The sequence below is a fragment of the Pelophylax lessonae genome, assembly GCF_965119305.1.
Source record: "Pelophylax lessonae genome assembly, chromosome: 1".
Classification (NCBI taxonomy): Eukaryota; Metazoa; Chordata; class Amphibia; order Anura; family Ranidae; genus Pelophylax; species Pelophylax lessonae.
Window position 1 is genome coordinate 300,061,063 of NC_138768.1, and position 17,839 is coordinate 300,078,901.

Sequence of the window (17,839 nt, forward strand, 5' to 3'; positions counted from 1 at the left end):
GTATATATCAGGGGGGCTCAGGGGGCTGCTGCACACAGAAGGCTTTTTATCTTCATGCATACAATGCATGAAGATAAAAAAAACCTTCTGCCTTTACAACCCCTTTAACTCTGTTCTACGATTGTATAAGCTCACATACACTAACAAAACCTCCCCAAAAAGTTTGACAAAATCTGGTCTGATTGGATAGACTCCTGGTGCTGTATGCCAATTGATTTTTGTCCTCCTAGCCCAGATGTGGAACCTTGATCATTATGTTTCCCTTTACCAGGCTGCCCTCTACCCTCTTCACATTTTTCTCAATGCTTTTTCCACAATTCACCATACTCCTCTCCCATTTAACCTTTTTGCCCCCCCTTACTTTTGGGCTTTGAATGGTCTATTCCTTTCTTAATGGATATGATAAATAAGTCTTACTTTCTGGTGCTCCTCTCTAATGTTTATATCTATGATTTTTGTTGGTTGTATCTATGATGCCTTCCTTATGTTGGAAGTACCTGTACACTGCTTGCATCTTTGATTCCTAACAATGTGACATATTTCTAAAAAAAGGATTGATGTGAGACAAGTTAACAAGAATTTTTAAGAGGGAGCAGGTATGGCAGGGTTTTGTGTGTTGGACTTTTTGAAGGCTATATGCGCACAGACATACTTAGGTAAAAAATATGCCTAGTGTAAATAAACACATTGTATTCCTGTGACTGGGAAGGTGCACAGAAGTGAATGGTTGTATGCCCCCTACTCAAGTAAACGCTGATGTTTCTCTGGAGTGATGTTTACTCGTGAGTGCACATACAATGTATTTTACGGAATGCAGAAGTGTTGCATGCTTGAAATTACATGGCACACGCATGCAAGGGTAAATAGTGATTTTTACACAAATTCTTGGGCCTACAGCCATCTACTTCTACAGTATGGCCAGCTGAGATCGATGTGTTTTATATGCAATGCATATATAATGCCTGAGTATGTCCATATGTACAAGGCCTAAAGGTTGCTAGCAGCTTGTTTAAAGCTAAAGGAAGTACTTCCATTAAGAGCTGTGATAAAACTATCAAAAATGCAACTACAATTTGTTATAAAATTTCAATAAAGCTGCTAAAAGCTTTGTAAAGGATGTGTAGACATGTTTTGTTCACACTGCTCTTATACAAGCTGAAGTCAATGTGTATAAGGCTCTAAAAAGCAAAACAAAAGACTGGCAACATGATATCTTTATAGTTAGTGCAACATTTACATACATGTGTGGTGGCAGCTCAATTAAATTTACTCCTTGGTACACTTCCATTTGCCTCTCGGTATATAGATCAAGTTCCTTGTATGGGTTCACCGACACCAGTAATGTCCCAATGTATGTCTAAGAATCACAAAATAATATAAATGTAAAAATGTTTTGTGTAGAGTAATATTAAAAAAATAGTTTAAAGTAAAAAAAGTTAATCAAGGCACTGAAGTTCAATTTAGAGTATAATTTATAGAGTATAATCACACTTTAGAGTTAAAATATATGTCATGGCAAAATTTTAAAAAAATGCATGCACACTTCCCCAAGTTTTATTACTTTATAAGTGCTGCTTGTACAGAGAAACAACTGTTAATGTGCCAGAAATAAAACATGCTTCTTCCTTGATGCGACAACAACGCTCTGAATTCCTGAATTTCCTGCTTTCATTTTTAAAAGATTACAAAGACCTCTTATCATCTCCCCCCTCTTCCTTTTTTTCATAAAACCTCCTTGTACATAGACAGAGAGCACAGGAAATTATCAGCTCAGAAGGTTTCTGGAAAAATCAACAGGAGTTTTTTACACTTATAAAACAGATATAACTAAACATTTTCAATGGTATATTAAACAGGCCAAAGGTAAGCATAAAAAGAGAAGTTCAGTGTTAGGGTTTACATAACACTTTAAAAAGCAGCATGAGCAATGTGTTCAACAAGTTAATACAACGCTTCCAGTAAGGTTGGAGTAGCTTTGTGAAAGCTATCAAAGCTATCAAAGCATCATTCAGCTCCAGTTAAACAGCACAGTGCTTGTGCTGTGTCATTTGGTCCCCTGTATTACTTAAAATACCTGGCTGATCCTGACAGTTTCTCCCTCCCCCTCTGTACACTGACCACATTATATCATGGCTGCTGACTGAGCCCTGACACCGTGGTCAGTGTGCGTGCCTCCATCATCTGCAGCCCTGCTCTCTGCTCTCTCTCCCGCCCCTCACTGCCTGTCAGCTCTTACCAACCCCCTTCCTGCTGCTGAAATACCTTTAGACCTCACACACAATCTCCTCTGTTATAAAGTCTCCTATGCTGCAGTGTATGTCCTTTGTAAAAAAAAAAAAGATGCCTATTTCTACCTGATTTCACAGCGCAGATCGGCGGTCACGTGACTTCTCGAGGCTCCCTCTCCTCCCCGGCTGACGTCTAGGCTCTCTCCTCCCCTCCTCCCGACTTGCGTCAGTCGGCCCCTCCAACTCTAGCTGTCAGATTGGGAGAGGGAGCCTCGAGGAGTCACGTGACCGCCGATCTGCACTGTGAAATCAGGTAGAAATAGGCATCTTTTTTTACAAAGGACGTACACTGCAGCAGAGGAAGCTTTATAATAGAGGAGATTGTGTGTAGTTTATGAAGTGGCTTAACAACTACTTTAAACACATATCAAAAGGGGGTTTCTGAAACCAGGGACTGTAATTGCTTATGTATTTACAGTATTCTTTGAAGATAACTCTTTTATTTAAGGACAGCGTCACTTACTTCAGCACAAAATAAAACATATTGTTACCTATGCCTAAGAAACAGTCAACAGTCTCTTAGGTGAAGTAGATGGACTTGTGTCTTCTTTAACCTGACTATGTAACTAAATCATTTTGATCTGTGTTTAAAGTGGAACTCTAGGTTTTTTTCTTTTTTTTTTATGGGGACACCCAAGTCAGATAATTTACCTTTATAGTGATGACTATGCTATGTCCAGATCGCTGCTGTTAACTCTACAAATCATAGCTTCATTGATGCACACAACACTTTTAAAGTTCCAGCTCTCATACTGTAAAAGATCCTGTTGACCACCCTTCCTTTCCTCTACTCTTTTCCATTCACAAAATGCCTTGTATTCTGTTCAGAGAATAACTGGTGTTCTTTCAACTGATGAGCAGATATCTTGTTTTTTACCTGCCTCTCCTTGTGTCCATTCAAAGAATGCCTTGCATTCTGTAAACATGTAAGGCATTTTGTAAATGGAAGAAAGAGAGGAAAGGAAACGCCAGGATCCTTTCTGTTTGCCAGCTGAAACTCTGTTACATCATCAGATAAAGAGTACTGTGTGTAGTATCCAGCATTAATGAAGGTATGATTTGTACAGTAAACATGAACAATTCAGGCAGAAAGTCATTATTAGAGGTAACTTATTTGACTTGTCAATTATTTTTTCCTGCAGTTTAACATCTTCAAACTGGAGCTGAAACGTGCTTTAAAGGCTTCCGTACGGCTGCTCATAATGTGCTCAAGTGTTTGTAAAAGTTTGTTGAAAACACTGCACTTATCTTAGCTGAAGTCTATGGAAAAATCAAGGTTTCAAGAAAGCTATCTGCTGGCTAATATTGATTATTGTCAGACTAATGTTTACAAAGAAAAAAAATGCCTATGTGTCCTGGACAATAATGATGTTTCTATAGTAAAGGAAATTAATGATAATGCATCCAGAACACAGTTCTCCTACTGATGTTATGATACCACTGCTGTCAAAAAAATATTAAAAACTGAATTACATAAATAAGATTCTCCTGGAATCTCTTGCGTAGGTTGTCCATGAAAGCAGCTTCACTGGTGTGTGAATCTAGTAGTACAAAATCTTGCACGCCAACTTTTTCACGAGCAGATAGTGAGCCTTCAATGTGCATATCTGCTCCATTTTCTTTAGCACTTTCAATCTAAGAAAAGACAGGAAAAAAAAAACAGTTCAATAATCAAGTCACACACTCTAAGAATATGTAATATTCAAACTGATTAATGGATTCTATCCAAATCAACCACTCTCTAGATTGGTAAAATTCTTGAGACCCCAGCAAGGGGCAATACTACCCCACAAGGTTCCCAGATTTTAGATAATTTAAGTAAAAATAATTTAAACAAAAATAATGTTGCTTCCAAGAATTTATTACATACTTAGAGTTGGCTCCTTTTACACAATTTTAATAAATAAAATTAAAGCTGATTTTTATACACAGCTTTTTGAAAAATGAATTGTTATCTCCTGAACAAAAAGCTGATGTTAAACCAAGAGCAGGAACACATGAGAATTTTTTGTCTTTTTATCATACTCTTAAAACAGCTGGAACAAATGGAACCCTCAGGTATGAGCTACACAAGCTACATAAACTAGCATGGAGCAGCAATTTCATTATTATTATTAATAATATACATTATATTTTATTACAAACATTTTCAAAATGAAGGGAGACAGAGTAGTTACAGTACAATTTCATACAAGAGGATTAGGAGGAACCTGCTCAAGGGAACTTACAATCCAAAAGAGAGGGCTAATGGTACAAAAGGTAATAACTGTGAGGAAGGAGTGTATATAAAAAAAAAAGTACTGTTTTTAGGTGGAGTTGGGAAAGGCTTCCCTAAAGAGATGCATTTTCGGGGGTCTCCTAAAGGTGGACAGAGTAGGAGATAGCCAGACCGATTAGGTTAAGGAGTTTGAGGGGATGGGAGTGGCTCTGGAGAAGTCCAAAAGTGAGCATTGGAGGAGGTGACAAGGAAACTAGAAAGCAGGTGATCTTTGGAGGAGGGAAGTAGACAGTTTGGGTGATATTTTGAGATTAGGTTGGTGATGTAGCTGGAAGCAGAGTTTTGGATGGCTTTGTATGTTGTTGTTAGTATTTTTAATTTTACATATTAGCTAGCGGAAGCCACTGGAGAGACTAGAAGAGCTACAGCTGCAGGTCTGTTGGGTTATTAAGGTGGAGTCTGTGAGCAGGTGCCTACTGAGAAGGAAGTTGGAATCGTCAAAGCAGGAAAAAAACCATTGAATACATAACCTTCGTGGTGATGTTGGTCTTGAAGGGGTGATTTTCAAAATGTCACAGAGGTTAAGTAGAAAATTGTATACAAAAGTGTCAAGGTCTGGGTGGGACAGGGGTGAGATTTGGTTGTAAAGGCAGTCGGTTGCAAAATAGAGAGGAGCAAGGTTAAAGTGGTGAAGGTTTCTATAGGTAACAGTTTGCTAGTTGAAAGGACAGGAGTTTGGAGACAGGGAAAGTGAGAAGCTCATAAAGCTGTGGTCAGAGAAAAGAAAATGGGTGTTTGGAGAAGTTACAAGTAGTGCTGAGTTGAGAGAATACAAAGCTTCAGAGTGAGTTCCATTATGTGAAAGAAAAAAAAAGATTATGTTGAGTAGTTGAGATGTAGCTGGGGTTTTACATTTGACCAGAATGTTAAAGCAACTGAGAACGATAGTGGTTACTTTTAAGAAGAGAAAATAGGGTAGTCAGACAGAAAAGTTGTCAAGTCCAGAAGACTAATAAATCACTGCCTTGCTCAGAGGAACCAGATTGAAGAGATGAATACACTGGACATTAAAACAGAGGAGGGACAAGGAGGAGGGTATAAGAAAAACTCAAGACTTCACCTCATTTTCATCCGCTGGGTCTGGGGGAGTGAGTCCAGTGAAGACTACCATGGGAGAGGGCAGCTAGGGAGACAGAGTCAGATTTCTGAAGCCAGGATTCAGTAACAGCAAGTAGGCTGAAGATGTTAGGGGTAAAAAGATCATTGACAAAGGTGAGTTTGTTGCAGACAGAGCAGGCATTCCAGAGGGTACATAAGAAGGTGGGACTGGCATGCTGTAATAGGAAGATTGAAATTAAGGGATGAGTTAACCTTTCATAACATAGACAGGTCTATTTGGTTAGTGACAGACTGGAGGGTGAGTACATCAGACTGGGGGCTGGCTGACTTTCATGCACCTCTTACAATCCTTCAACCTCATTTTTTTTCTTGTTATAGGGATGGAGACGCCGGGCAACACCAGCTTGGGTCTCACTTAAAGTCCCACCTAGTCCAATATGTTTAAGCAACCAGGGATGGAGACGCCTTGCTTACAGCTTGGTGCCTCATACAAAGTCCCACCGTGCGATTTTCGTGCGTTTTTGGTGGATGCAGTTTTGATTTGACCTTAGTGTTTTCCGTATACAGGGATGGAGACCAATAGCATGACCTGCTTGTCTCACATAAAGTCCCAAATAGGAAATTAGGGATTTCAAAGGCATTGTGCTTTACAGGCCATGCCCCATACATAAAATCCCTTCCTATCTTTATACTGCATCCACCAAGGGGATGGAGGTGTAATGCTTTTCAGCTGGTCTCTTCCAGTTTGTACCATCGTTATAACCTAATTATTTGAGTCTTTTAGACAACAGCCAGTCATGGATGAGGATGAGTTGGGGGAGGTTGGGCTGTCTCCCTCTCACCTGTTCCCCCATCCACCCATTAGCAGCCATGTGCCTCCATTGTGAGGACACTAAATTAGGAGTGTTAGGACTGCAGATTTAACAGGGTGCCGTGAAGTGGCTCTGCAGCTTTCACATGCGTTTGCAAATGTGTGTCAACTAAACCCCTGTTCTTTGTACCAAGAGACAGGTCTATTTGGTTAGTGACAGACTGGAGGGTGAGTACATCAGACTGGGGGCTGGCTGACTTTCATGCACCTCTTACAATCCTTCAACCTCATTTTTTTTTCTTGTTATAGGGATGGAGACGCCGGGCAACACCAGCTTGGGTCTCACTTAAAGTCCCACCTAGTCCAATATGTTTAAGCAACCTTTCATAACATTACACCCATATTCAGGGTGTAACATGTTTCATAACATGTTACACCCATATTCAGGGTGTAACATGTAACATGCTATAAAAGGACCATTCCCCCAATCCCCCTTACTCCCCTCTCTGTGAAAGCTAGCAGGAATCTTTTCCCCCTGCTGCAAAAAATATAAAAACGCGCCCGCGAGGGGCTCTGCACAGTCCTCTGCGAATAGAAAACTACAAGTCCCGACAGCCTTGGTGGCTGTTGGCTTGTAGTTCTCAATCAACTACCATGGTGCTGTGAGTGCTGTGGTAGTTTATTGATTCTTCCTGTCAGAGTCTTATCAGCTTGCTTGTACGAGGTACAAGCAAGGCGATACACTGATAGGTCTGCAGGAGTCCTGCATGACATCAGCAATCTGCTGATCGCTGTTGCAAAGCTTTACAGGCTCCTGCAACAAAAAATAATGATTGCACATTTTTTTAATTGCAAAAAATGTGCATTTATTATTTTTGTCAAAAGGTGAACTTATTCTTTAAAGTTGAAGGCTGCTGCTAGAGGAAGGAAGGTGCCAGTTTTGAGAGTTAGGTGTATGTGCAATCGTGTGAATCTTATCGCTAGTACATGCTACTTATATAGTTCATACCTAGGAAGTCTTAAGTTTCATAAGTGCAGTGATCTATTATAATACCAATAATTAAATCCTGAAAGATTACATATTCATAAAAATGGCTGTATATTTGATAGGCTAGCCTGTGACTGCTATACACTTGTCTGTCTGCATTCTTCCTGTATATTTTTGTATGTTTTTGGTGCATTTTTATTGCCTATTTGATACATTTTTATGCTTCATGCATTTTTGTTTTGGCCAATGAATATTATCAATATCTTCTGGAACAGGAGCCCTGTTGTTATGGCAAAATAGGGGTTTATTTACTAAAGCTAGAGTGGGGAAAGTAAGTCAAAATTCAGCAGAGAAACCAATCAGCTTCCAGGTTTTATTGCTAAAGCTTAATTAAACAAACTGAGGGTAGAAGCTAATTAGTTTCTGCAGAATTGTGACTAATTTTGCCCTCCCTAGCTTTAGTAAATATAGTATCAAATGCATGTATTAAATGCATGTAAATGCGTTTGATGTAATTCCATTAACCCTTACATTATCCCATTAACCGTTAAAGCTTATGTTGGCAGCGAAGGCTTTTAAATACACTCCCAGCTGCTAAGGCACCCAGTACTGTGTTTACACCTGTCAATCTCATTATAGGCTTTTAGGTGAAAGCCACCTAATCACTTCCACACACTTCTGATGTGGACTCAACCACTGTATGACCCCTTCCTCTGGTCTTGAGGAGTCCCAGGCTCCTCTGTCTCACCTGTGGGCCCAGAATGGCAAACATCTGTTTGCTAATCTTCCCTCTAATGAATAAACATGGCAGCAACGTGTATTACATCACTTCTGGGTTCAGCGCGCTCTAAAAAAAAACCCTGAGGTCTTCTTAAATATATACAAAAAGTTCTAGGTTTGCACTAACACCAAAGATGACCTGCACAATGGAGTCCAAAGATTCAGAAGAAAAGTTTAGACTTGAAAGGGTAATCCCTGGATTGCCACAGCCTTGCTGCTCTCAGAACCAGCAGGTTATAGAATCTGTGAACAAACAAAGGAAACATAGAGCGCATAGGCTCTGGTGCAATACCCTTTAATAGGTAATAAATAAAAAGCTCAAAATAAATGCTCTCACAAACAAAAACTTGTAAAAAAGTAAAATCTGCGCCAATGGTGAAAAATACTGAAACAGCTGCTGTGCACAATGTCTTGAAACTTGACATAAAGAAATATATTACAAACAGTAATGACGTCACATATGACAAAACGCGTAGGACGGAGTCACGCACACACGCTTACACGCATGCGGGAATGACTATCAGCCATCTTGATTCCTGAAGGAAAAGGATCTTTTGGCATTTACATGCTTGTATTACCTCCCTTTTTTATACAATATCACATTATGTGAATACCTTTTTATTACATGTCTTATATTACGGAGTGATCCCTGCTGGGAAACTGGAGTATTGAGGGCTGTGTTTATGGCATTTGTTTGCCTTTCCTATGGTGCCATTATACCTGGAGACAAGGGAGGATATCCAATGATCTGGAGCATTGATCTCGTTGTTTAAAGAAGTGCAGATTGATCACTCTTAGTTAGGGTGCCAAATAATTTCTGGTATTCTGGTAAGCACAGCATGAGGTTTGGCTGGTGACACCTACCCTGTCTTGCTCTCTTCTACTAAATCACAGCATGTGGGACTTCTCATCCTAACATATCTCCTTGAAAAGTCTTGGGACTCTATATATGAAGTTTCCTGGAATCACAATTTTTATATTACATGTTCATTGAACGGTTTGTTATTTGTCTTTAGCACTGCAGTGTTTGTAGTAAACAAAAACTTTTTACTTTATACTAACGTCCTCTCACTATCTCCCAGATGGAACTCTGACTGACAGTGCAGGTAGTAAATATAGTCCCATAGTCCGGAGGAGGAGCCTATAATTTTAAGGCTTGACATGTTTAGTAGCCATGTACTCGACACAACTTCAGTTTTTATATTTTACTAAAAAATGGATAATATATTGTGTCTGTGTGCAGACTTGTTGTTTACAAGTAAAAATCTGTATTTTTTGCTAGAAAATAACTTTGAATCCCCAAACGTTATATATATATATATATATATATATGTATATATATACTTTTTTAGCAGAGACCCTAGACAATAAAATGGTGGTCATTGCAATATTTTATGTCACACTGTATTTGCGCAGCGGTCTTTCAAAGCATTTTCTTTTTTAAATACACTTCAATGAATTAGAAAAAAAAAAAATCTTAAATTTAGCACAATTTTTTTGTATAATGTGAAAGATGATGTTACGCCAAGTAAATAGATATATTTAACATGTCTTGCTTTAAAATTGCGCACGCTTGTGGAATGGCGACAAACTACAGTACTTAAAATCTCCAAAGGCGACATATTAACATTTTTTACAGGTTACCTATTTAGAATGGTAAGAGGGCACAAGTAATAGGTGCCCTCGCACATGGGACAGGGGATGTTTATAAAAAAAAAAAAAAAAATTTTGTGTCAGAATTTATTTAATTTATAAGACACTGTCCCTTTAAATGTTGAGCATGGTTTTGGCGGGCTGCACAGCAGCGCGCGCCCCTCTAGAAGGTTCTGACCCAAGGCTTTATTAAGGGGTCTCTGAGGTAATCCCCCTCAGTTAGGAAGTGACTGCCTGGCGAGCTCTCCTCTCCTCAGCGGCGGTTGCGGCATTCGCTGGCTCTTCTGCCATAATGAAGACCCTTGTTCGGCAAGTATTGGAAAGAGCAGCTTTAGAAGGGGGAGAAGAATGGCTGCGGAACTGTCTCATGGTGAGCGGAGCTGAGCCTGAACAGCTGAGGGAGGAGGTGAGCGGAATGGCTGCATCTGCTGCGGCAGTGCGGGCAGAGGAGACGGCCGTGAGGAGTGTATCCCCCTCACCTCAGGCACCAGTAGCAGGGAAGGCAGGGACTAGACAGGGTCAGCGGAGCCGTCCTCCGGAGCGGCCAGCATCCTTGAGACAGGAGTCAGTCAGCACAGCTGCGGGACTGTCAGAAGCTGCGGGAGGGCTGAGAAGGAGCCGAAGAGGCCCGAAGAGGAAAAGGTTTGCTTCACCATCACCGCCACCCAGTGGTGAAAGGCGGGATAACACCCGGCCTCACAGAAGCAGAATTGAGAGAGCATCTGAGGAGAGGGTTGCTAGGCAACCTAGGGAAGATAGTTCCAGTCAGGTACCAGCTGAAGAGGTTTTTCTTAGCCAGGCTTTACGTCCACAGGTGAATGCAAGCAGTGCAGAAGTACAGCATATGGTGCCTCCTGTTAGCCAATCAGCTACGCTGCCGACAGGAGTTGGTGAGTTGGCACAATTGAACAATTTAAATGTTATTTTAGAATCTTTATCTAAATTTGCGAGTTTGTTGAATGTTACACCTGTTCCTGCTGTTAATGTTCCTAGTTTCAGCATACAAGGTCCTGGTAATGTATGGTCCCCAGTCAGCAATATGAATCAAGTGGCGACTGTGGTAAGTAGTGTTCCGGTCACACCTGTGTCAGATGGTGGTACCAGAGTTAGTCATTTGGCACACACGGTTCCTGAGACGTGTCTGAAGGAAGTGATGCCATGCGATATGTCGCCGCTTGGTTATCACCTCACAGCAGGGATCAAAGAGAAAATTTGGAAGGGCGAATTTATCGATTTACTTTCATTGTTGCCGTCAGCAAAGGAATTTGCTTTCAAGAATGAAAAAAATCTGATGACGGGCAAGAAGAAAATAGGAGGCGTCCGGTTTATAGGTCATTCAATAACTGGCTTCAAGCCTTTTGCATTTATTCGTCGGTTTTGGGTGAAAAATTTCCAGAATATTGTAGTGGGTTATTCCAGCATGTGGAACATATCCTGGAAGCGTATAAGAACTTTGGTGGTCTGGGATGGTTTTATTACGATGAGTCCTTCCGGCAGAAGCTATCAGTTTATCCCAGCCTGAAATGGGGCATGAAGGACGTAGGCCTTTGGTTAAATTTAATTATTCCTCAAAAGTTTACGCCAACAAAACAGTCAAGTGCTGCCCCTATGGCATCCCCCTATAGGAAGGGAATTTGTTATGCGTATAATGAAACGCAGTGTAAGTGGGCAGCAGCGTGCAAATTTAAACATGAGTGCTCATTTTGTACGGGCAATCACCCAGCAATAAAATGTTTTAAGAGGGCAAGTCAGCAGAATCAGTCATCCAGGGATATTTTTCAGAAAAGCCTGCACTTCAGTGAGGCTGGAAAAAATGCTCCCGTGGCTGCAGGCATATCCAAACAAGGAGAAGGCCCAATTATTAATTAATGGTTTTCAATCAGGTTTTAAGCTTCCATCTTTTAAAGGATTGGGTTGTAAGGTTGAAAAAAATTTAAAGTCAACAGATCAATTTATAGATATAGCCAGGGAGAAGATTCGCAAGGAAATTGAGGCTGGGCGAGTAGCAGGCCCATTCTTGGACCCGCCTTTTAAGAACTTTCGCATATCTCCTCTAGGTTTGGTTCCTAAAAAGGAGCCTAACTCCTTCCGAGTAATACATCACCTGTCTTTTCCTAGAGGTGATTCGTTAAATGACGATATAGACCCTATTATATCATCAGTTTCATATACTACGTTTGATGAGGCGGTTGATATGATTAAGCAATATGGCCCTAGTGCATTATTAGCTAAGGCGGATGTTCAATCGGCATTCAGATTATTACCTATTGATCCGGAAGCCTTCAATTCCTTAGGTTTTTATTTTGATGGCTATTTCTTTTTCGACCGCTGCTTGCCGATGGGATGCTCCTTGTCCTGTGCCTATTTTGAATCCTTTGCGACTTTTCTTCAGTGGGTGATGGTTCGAGAATCGGGTTGTCAGGGGGTCTTACATTACTTGGATGATTTCCTTTTTGTGGGACCCCCTGATTCTGACATCTGCCTGTTGCTGCTAAAGCTATTTTCCCTTATTTGTAGACATTTTGGGATAACATTGGCTGAGGATAAAACGGTTTTACCTAACACTTTGATTGAATTCCTGGGTATCTCTATTAATACAGCCATTGGCGAGTGTCAGCTCCCGAGGGAAAAAATCTCTAGGATGCAGTCTACAATTAGTGAATTTTTGAGGCGAAAGAAAGTTCTCTTAAAAGAGCTTCAGTCTCTGCTAGGCCTGCTAGCATTCGCCTCGCGTATCATGCCAGTAGGTAGAATTTTTTCGAGGCGTTTGGCTCTTGCAATGTCTGGCTTTAAGTCTCCTTTGGCGCATATCCGGCTAACGGCGGAGTTAAAAGATGATCTGCGCGTTTGGTCGCGTTTTTTAAACGACTATAATGGTCGTTCATTTTTTCAAAAGGACTGGGTTTTTGCTGCTGACCTCCAGTTATTTACGGATTCAGCAGGGTCTTTAGGGTTTGGGGCCGTCTGGGACACCCATTGGTGTTGCGGATCTTGGCCTACGTCATGGGTGGAGAGTAAATTTACTAATAATATAGTCTTATTAGAATTATTCCCGATTTTGGTTGCCCTTGAACTTTGGGGTGCTAATTTCAGGGACAGGAGAATTTTGGTACACTCGGATAACAGAGGAGTTTTGTATGCAATAAATGCTTTGTCATCAAAATCTACATTGGTACTAAAACTTCTCCGTTATCTTGTTTTCTTATGTTTGAAATTAAACATCTGGTTAAAGGTCAAATATATTCCTGGAGTGTCAAATTGCATAGCTGATTCCCTATCCCGTTTTCAGTTCTCTCGTTTCAGGGAACTTCATCGGAATGCCGATCCGGTGGGATGTCATTGCCCAGATCACCTGTGGACCTTGATTTAGATCTGGTCTTTGATGCGATAAAGTGCTCGGTGGCACCTCACACTTGGTCGGAGTATGGTTCTGCTTATCAGAGATGGTTGTTATTCTGTAATGAGATGGGTATTCCATCTGAGCCGCCTAGGGAGGGTGATATGCTAGCTTTTTTATGCACATTGATGAAACAGCAGCTATCATATAGCCACATTAACAAGATTCTAGCCGGGGTTTCATTTTTTCTGAAATTGAAGAATTATGTAGGGTTTATGAGTTTTTTCTCAATAAGACAAGCCCTCAAAGGTTATAGAAAGAGGATGTTCACCCCTGACACACGCAGACCTATATCAATTGATTTACTTAGAAAATTATGCTTGGCCTCCCCTGCTGTCTGTTTTTCGGAATATGAGGCTAGACTTTTTTCGGCAGCTTTTGTGCTTTGTTTTTTCGCCGCGCTTCGTGTTTCCGAATTGGTCTCAGACAATAGGGTGGGCCAATCAGGCCTTAATGCTAAAGAAGTCATTGTGGGTAAGGAGAAGGTTAATATTTTCATTAGCCAATCAAAAACTGATCAGTTTAGAAAAGGCCATTGGTTAGAGCTGGCAGCTTGTGGTGATCAGTATATATGTCCTTGTGCGGTTCTTAGCAGATATTTGGAGGTCAGGCCCCCCTTTTCAAATAATTTCTTTATTCATATAGATGGTTCAGTAGTCACAAAATATCAGTTTTCAGCTGTTCTAAAAAAATGTCTTAAGTATTTAGGTATGGATAAGCTTAGAATTACCGCACATTCCTTTAGGATAGGAGCGGCCACGGAAGCGGCCAGGATGGGTTTAGATGAGTCTATGATAAAAAAGTTGGGAAGGTGGGAATCGAAAAGTTTTAATCTATATATCAGACCTAATTTATCTGTTTGATTCCATAGGTGTCAAAGTTTCCGTATGGATCATTGGACACTCGTTTGTTCACTGGGCACGAAAAAGAGCTGCACACCGGTGTTATACTGAAAATTTGTCTTTTGATATTGATCATTTGCATATATTTTGGAAAGGAGTGAGAGGTCTGAGTTGGGTTAATTTGTGTGACTTGATTTATAGATTAAAAGAAGTTTGGCCAGCCCCATCCGTATTGATATTCCACTTGGGAGGGAATGATGTGGGAGTTTTGAAGTCATTAGATTTATTATTCAAGATTAAAAAGGATCTATATAATTTCAAGTTAATTTTTCCGAATTGTACAATGGTGTTTTCGGAAATTGTTCCTCGTTTGAAATGTTTGTCTTCAATGGAATTTAAGCCCTTGGAGAGGACCAGGAGGAGAGTAAATCATGCAATGGCAAAATTTATGCCATTGGTTGGTGGTTTTGCTTTCCGACACGTGGACCTTGAAGGTGGTTTCCCTGGCCTTTACAGGCAGGATGGAATCCATTTATCTGATATAGGTCTAGATATACTCAATTTAGGGTTTCAAAATAGCATAGAAATGGCCGCGGTGGTGGGGGGGCCGGCACAAGTTTGCAACTAGTCCCGGCGTTTGGGGGACTTTGGTGGTTTTAAATATGTTTATTTTCGCTCGAGTTCTGGGACTGAGCAATACAGATTTATGTTTTATAATTTTGTTGGAATTGAAAATTATTTGATGGAATTTTGAATAAATAATTATTTAATTTATTTATAACCAATAAAGTGCCGCGGCCATTTATTTATGCCAAAAAATTAATTTGTGTTTGTTTTTATTTATAGTATTGGTTTAGTTATATTATAGAAAAATACATCCTCCTGGCCCATGGTAAGAGGGCACAAGTAATAGGTGCCCTCGCACATGGGACAGGGGATGTTTATAAAAAAAAAAAAAAAAAATTTTGTGTCAGAATTTATTTAATTTATAAGACACTGTCCCTTTAAATGTTGAGCATGGTTTTGGCGGGCTGCACAGCAGCGCGCGCCCCTCTAGAAGGTTCTGACCCAAGGCTTTATTAAGGGGTCTCTGAGGTAATCCCCCTCAGTTAGGAAGTGACTGCCTGGCGAGCTCCCCTCCCCCCCACCCGTCGCTGGCACTTTATGTGGTAGAGTCACCCTTGGATCTAAGGGGGGACTTTGGTGGTTTTAAATATGTTTATTTTCGCTCGAGTTCTGGGACTGAGCGATACAGATTTATGTTTTATAATTTTGTTGGAATTGAAAATTATTTGATGGAATTTTGAATAAATAATTATTTAATTTATTTATAACCAATAAAGTGCCGCGGCCATTTATTTATGCCAAAAAATTAATTTGTGTTTGTTTTTATTTATAGTATTGGTTTAGTTATATTATAGAAAAATACATCCTCCTGGCCCATTACAGAGGAGATCTAGTGCTACAATTATTGCTCTCGCCCTAACAATAGTGGCGATACCTCACATATGTGGTTTGAACCGTTTACATATGTGGGCGCGACTTATGTATGCGTTCGCTTCTGCTTGCGAGCTCGGAGGAATGGGGCACTTTACATTTTTTTTCCTATTTATACTTTTTATTTTTACACTTTCCCTTTAATTTTTTATTTGATCACTTTTATTCCTGTTACAAGGAATGTAAACATCCCTTGTAATAGAAATAAGCATGACAGATCCTCTTTATTGAGAGATCTGGGGTCAAAAAGACCCCAGATCTCTTAATAACCTTTAAAAGCAAAAAAAAAATGATATTTTGCCTTTAAAGAGGAAGTAAACTCTCCTTGTTTGTTTGTATCTAAAGGTAAGCCTATAATAAGGCTTACCTATAGGTACTGTAAATATCTCGTAAACTTGCACCGTGTAGGAGATATTTACTGTATACTGTGCCAATTACATCATTGGTGGATGTGCTCTGAAGGAACAGCTCTCCGTGTCGTTTCTTCAGGGCCTGTGCCTTGACCGGTGGCTCCCGCGTGCATGTGTGGGAGTGACGTCATCGCGGCTCTGGCCAATCACAGCCCCGGAGCCTGTGAACCCGGAAGAAACACCATGGAAGATGTGGGCCATGTCAGCGGAGTACGGGTGCTGCTGCAGGGCTTTGTTCTAAGGTAAGTATTTCATAATGAGCTAGTATGCAATGCATACTAGCTCATTATGCCTTTGTGTTTCAGGTTTTTTTGTTTTGTTTTGTTTTTTTTTTCTTCACAGGGGTTTACAACCTCCTTAAGAGAAAAAAAAAATTCCCTTGTTTACGCCCAAGAGGTAGAAGTGATGTCAGCGGTCACTCTGGTTCCCCAAGGGTATAGAGCCGAGTGGGGGCGATCTGCTCTTAGTACTTAAAGTGATTGTAAACCTCAATATTTTTATTTTAAATAATATATAATATTAAATTAATACTTTTATTAAATAATATAAATAATAATAATAAGCATGTAATACTTACCTGCTCTATGCAAGCATTTTGCACAGAGCAGCCTCTATCCTCCCCTTCTGGGGTCCCCTGCCAATGCTTCTAACTCGTGCCTCCCTAGGAAGCCCCTTTCTAGGGGGGCACTCATGCGGGCTTGATCCCGATCCACCCTGTCTGCGTCTATAGACACAGACAGTGCAGCTCTAATCTGTCCCCCGCTCTCATCACAGAATTTGATTGACAGCAGCAGTAGCTAATGGCCTCCAATACTATCAATCTGCCCTGTGTGGAGGGTGAGAGCAGAGAGCTGCTGCCCTTGTGCACAGCCCTAGATCGAGATCAGACTCAGGCAAGTATGAGGGGGGCTGGGGGGGACCTGTGACACAGGTTTATTTTAACCTAATGCAGAGAATGCAATAAGGTAAAAAAAAAAAACCTTGAGACTTCAGAATAACTTTGATCCCTAGCAGTTATAGCATGATTCAACTACTAAAAATCAAGAAGCCCTAGGCTTAGGTCCTATTTTTGTGTCTTGCTAGGTCCTATTCACCCCAATGTGCTGTCATTGCATGTTCACTGGTTAGCTATCATTTTAAATCTATTCACAAATCTGTGCAATGTGTTGATATGCATTATCTGATGTTTGATACATCAATGCATTTTGCACGAAAACACATGAAGGCGTAAGTGTGAATCTATCCTTAGGACCTATTCGCACTGGCAATTACATACATGTGTTTTTATGACATTTCTAAGTGCACATAATTACATGTAATAATGTAAATGTTATAACTCATAGTGTGCCTGTGTTTAGGTCCCTTGCACATTGCAGCATGCAGGCATTTTTTTAAACTGATTTCTAAATGCAGCCTATTATTTTTAATATGCGTGCACACACAGGTGCGTAAATATTTGCTGCATATAGATGAGTGAAAAAAAAAAAAACAGAAATCTAAGTTGCTGGTCAGTATTTTACACATGTATGTGTGTAAAATGGTAATTCTGAGAGCTAGAATTTATTTTACTTATATACGCACGTACACACAATTACATGCAAAAATATGCACAAATAGGCTCAAAATTCATGCACAAAATTTTGGCCAGGAATATTGATGCTCAAACATCAGCACTATGCGCAAGTATCCTTAGGTGCATTCAGTTCAGCGAAAACAGAATTCTTTGCATCCTGGGGTAGATTAGATATTCTAAATGGATCTAAGTGCATGTAAAACAAACATGTATACATGCATGTAAAGACACATGCATTTAAAAGCAGAACTTGATCCAGGGTT

General features: G+C 40.3%; 1 protein-coding gene across 1 annotated transcript in view; it reads right to left on the bottom strand.

The window, feature by feature from the left end:
* The window catches only part of MYO1H (myosin IH), a gene marked incomplete at its 5' end in the record, with an annotated part of 168,547 nt that extends 159,815 nt beyond the window's left edge, over window positions 1-8,732 (bottom strand). The window contains 3 exons of the mRNA XM_082244127.1: window positions 1,242-1,357; window positions 3,762-3,923; window positions 8,706-8,732. Coding sequence (XP_082100253.1) covers window positions 1,242-1,357; window positions 3,762-3,923; window positions 8,706-8,732 — 305 coding nt within the window. The remainder of the gene's footprint in view (window positions 1-1,241; window positions 1,358-3,761; window positions 3,924-8,705) is intronic.
* Between the last annotated feature and the right edge of the window lie 9,107 nt (window positions 8,733-17,839).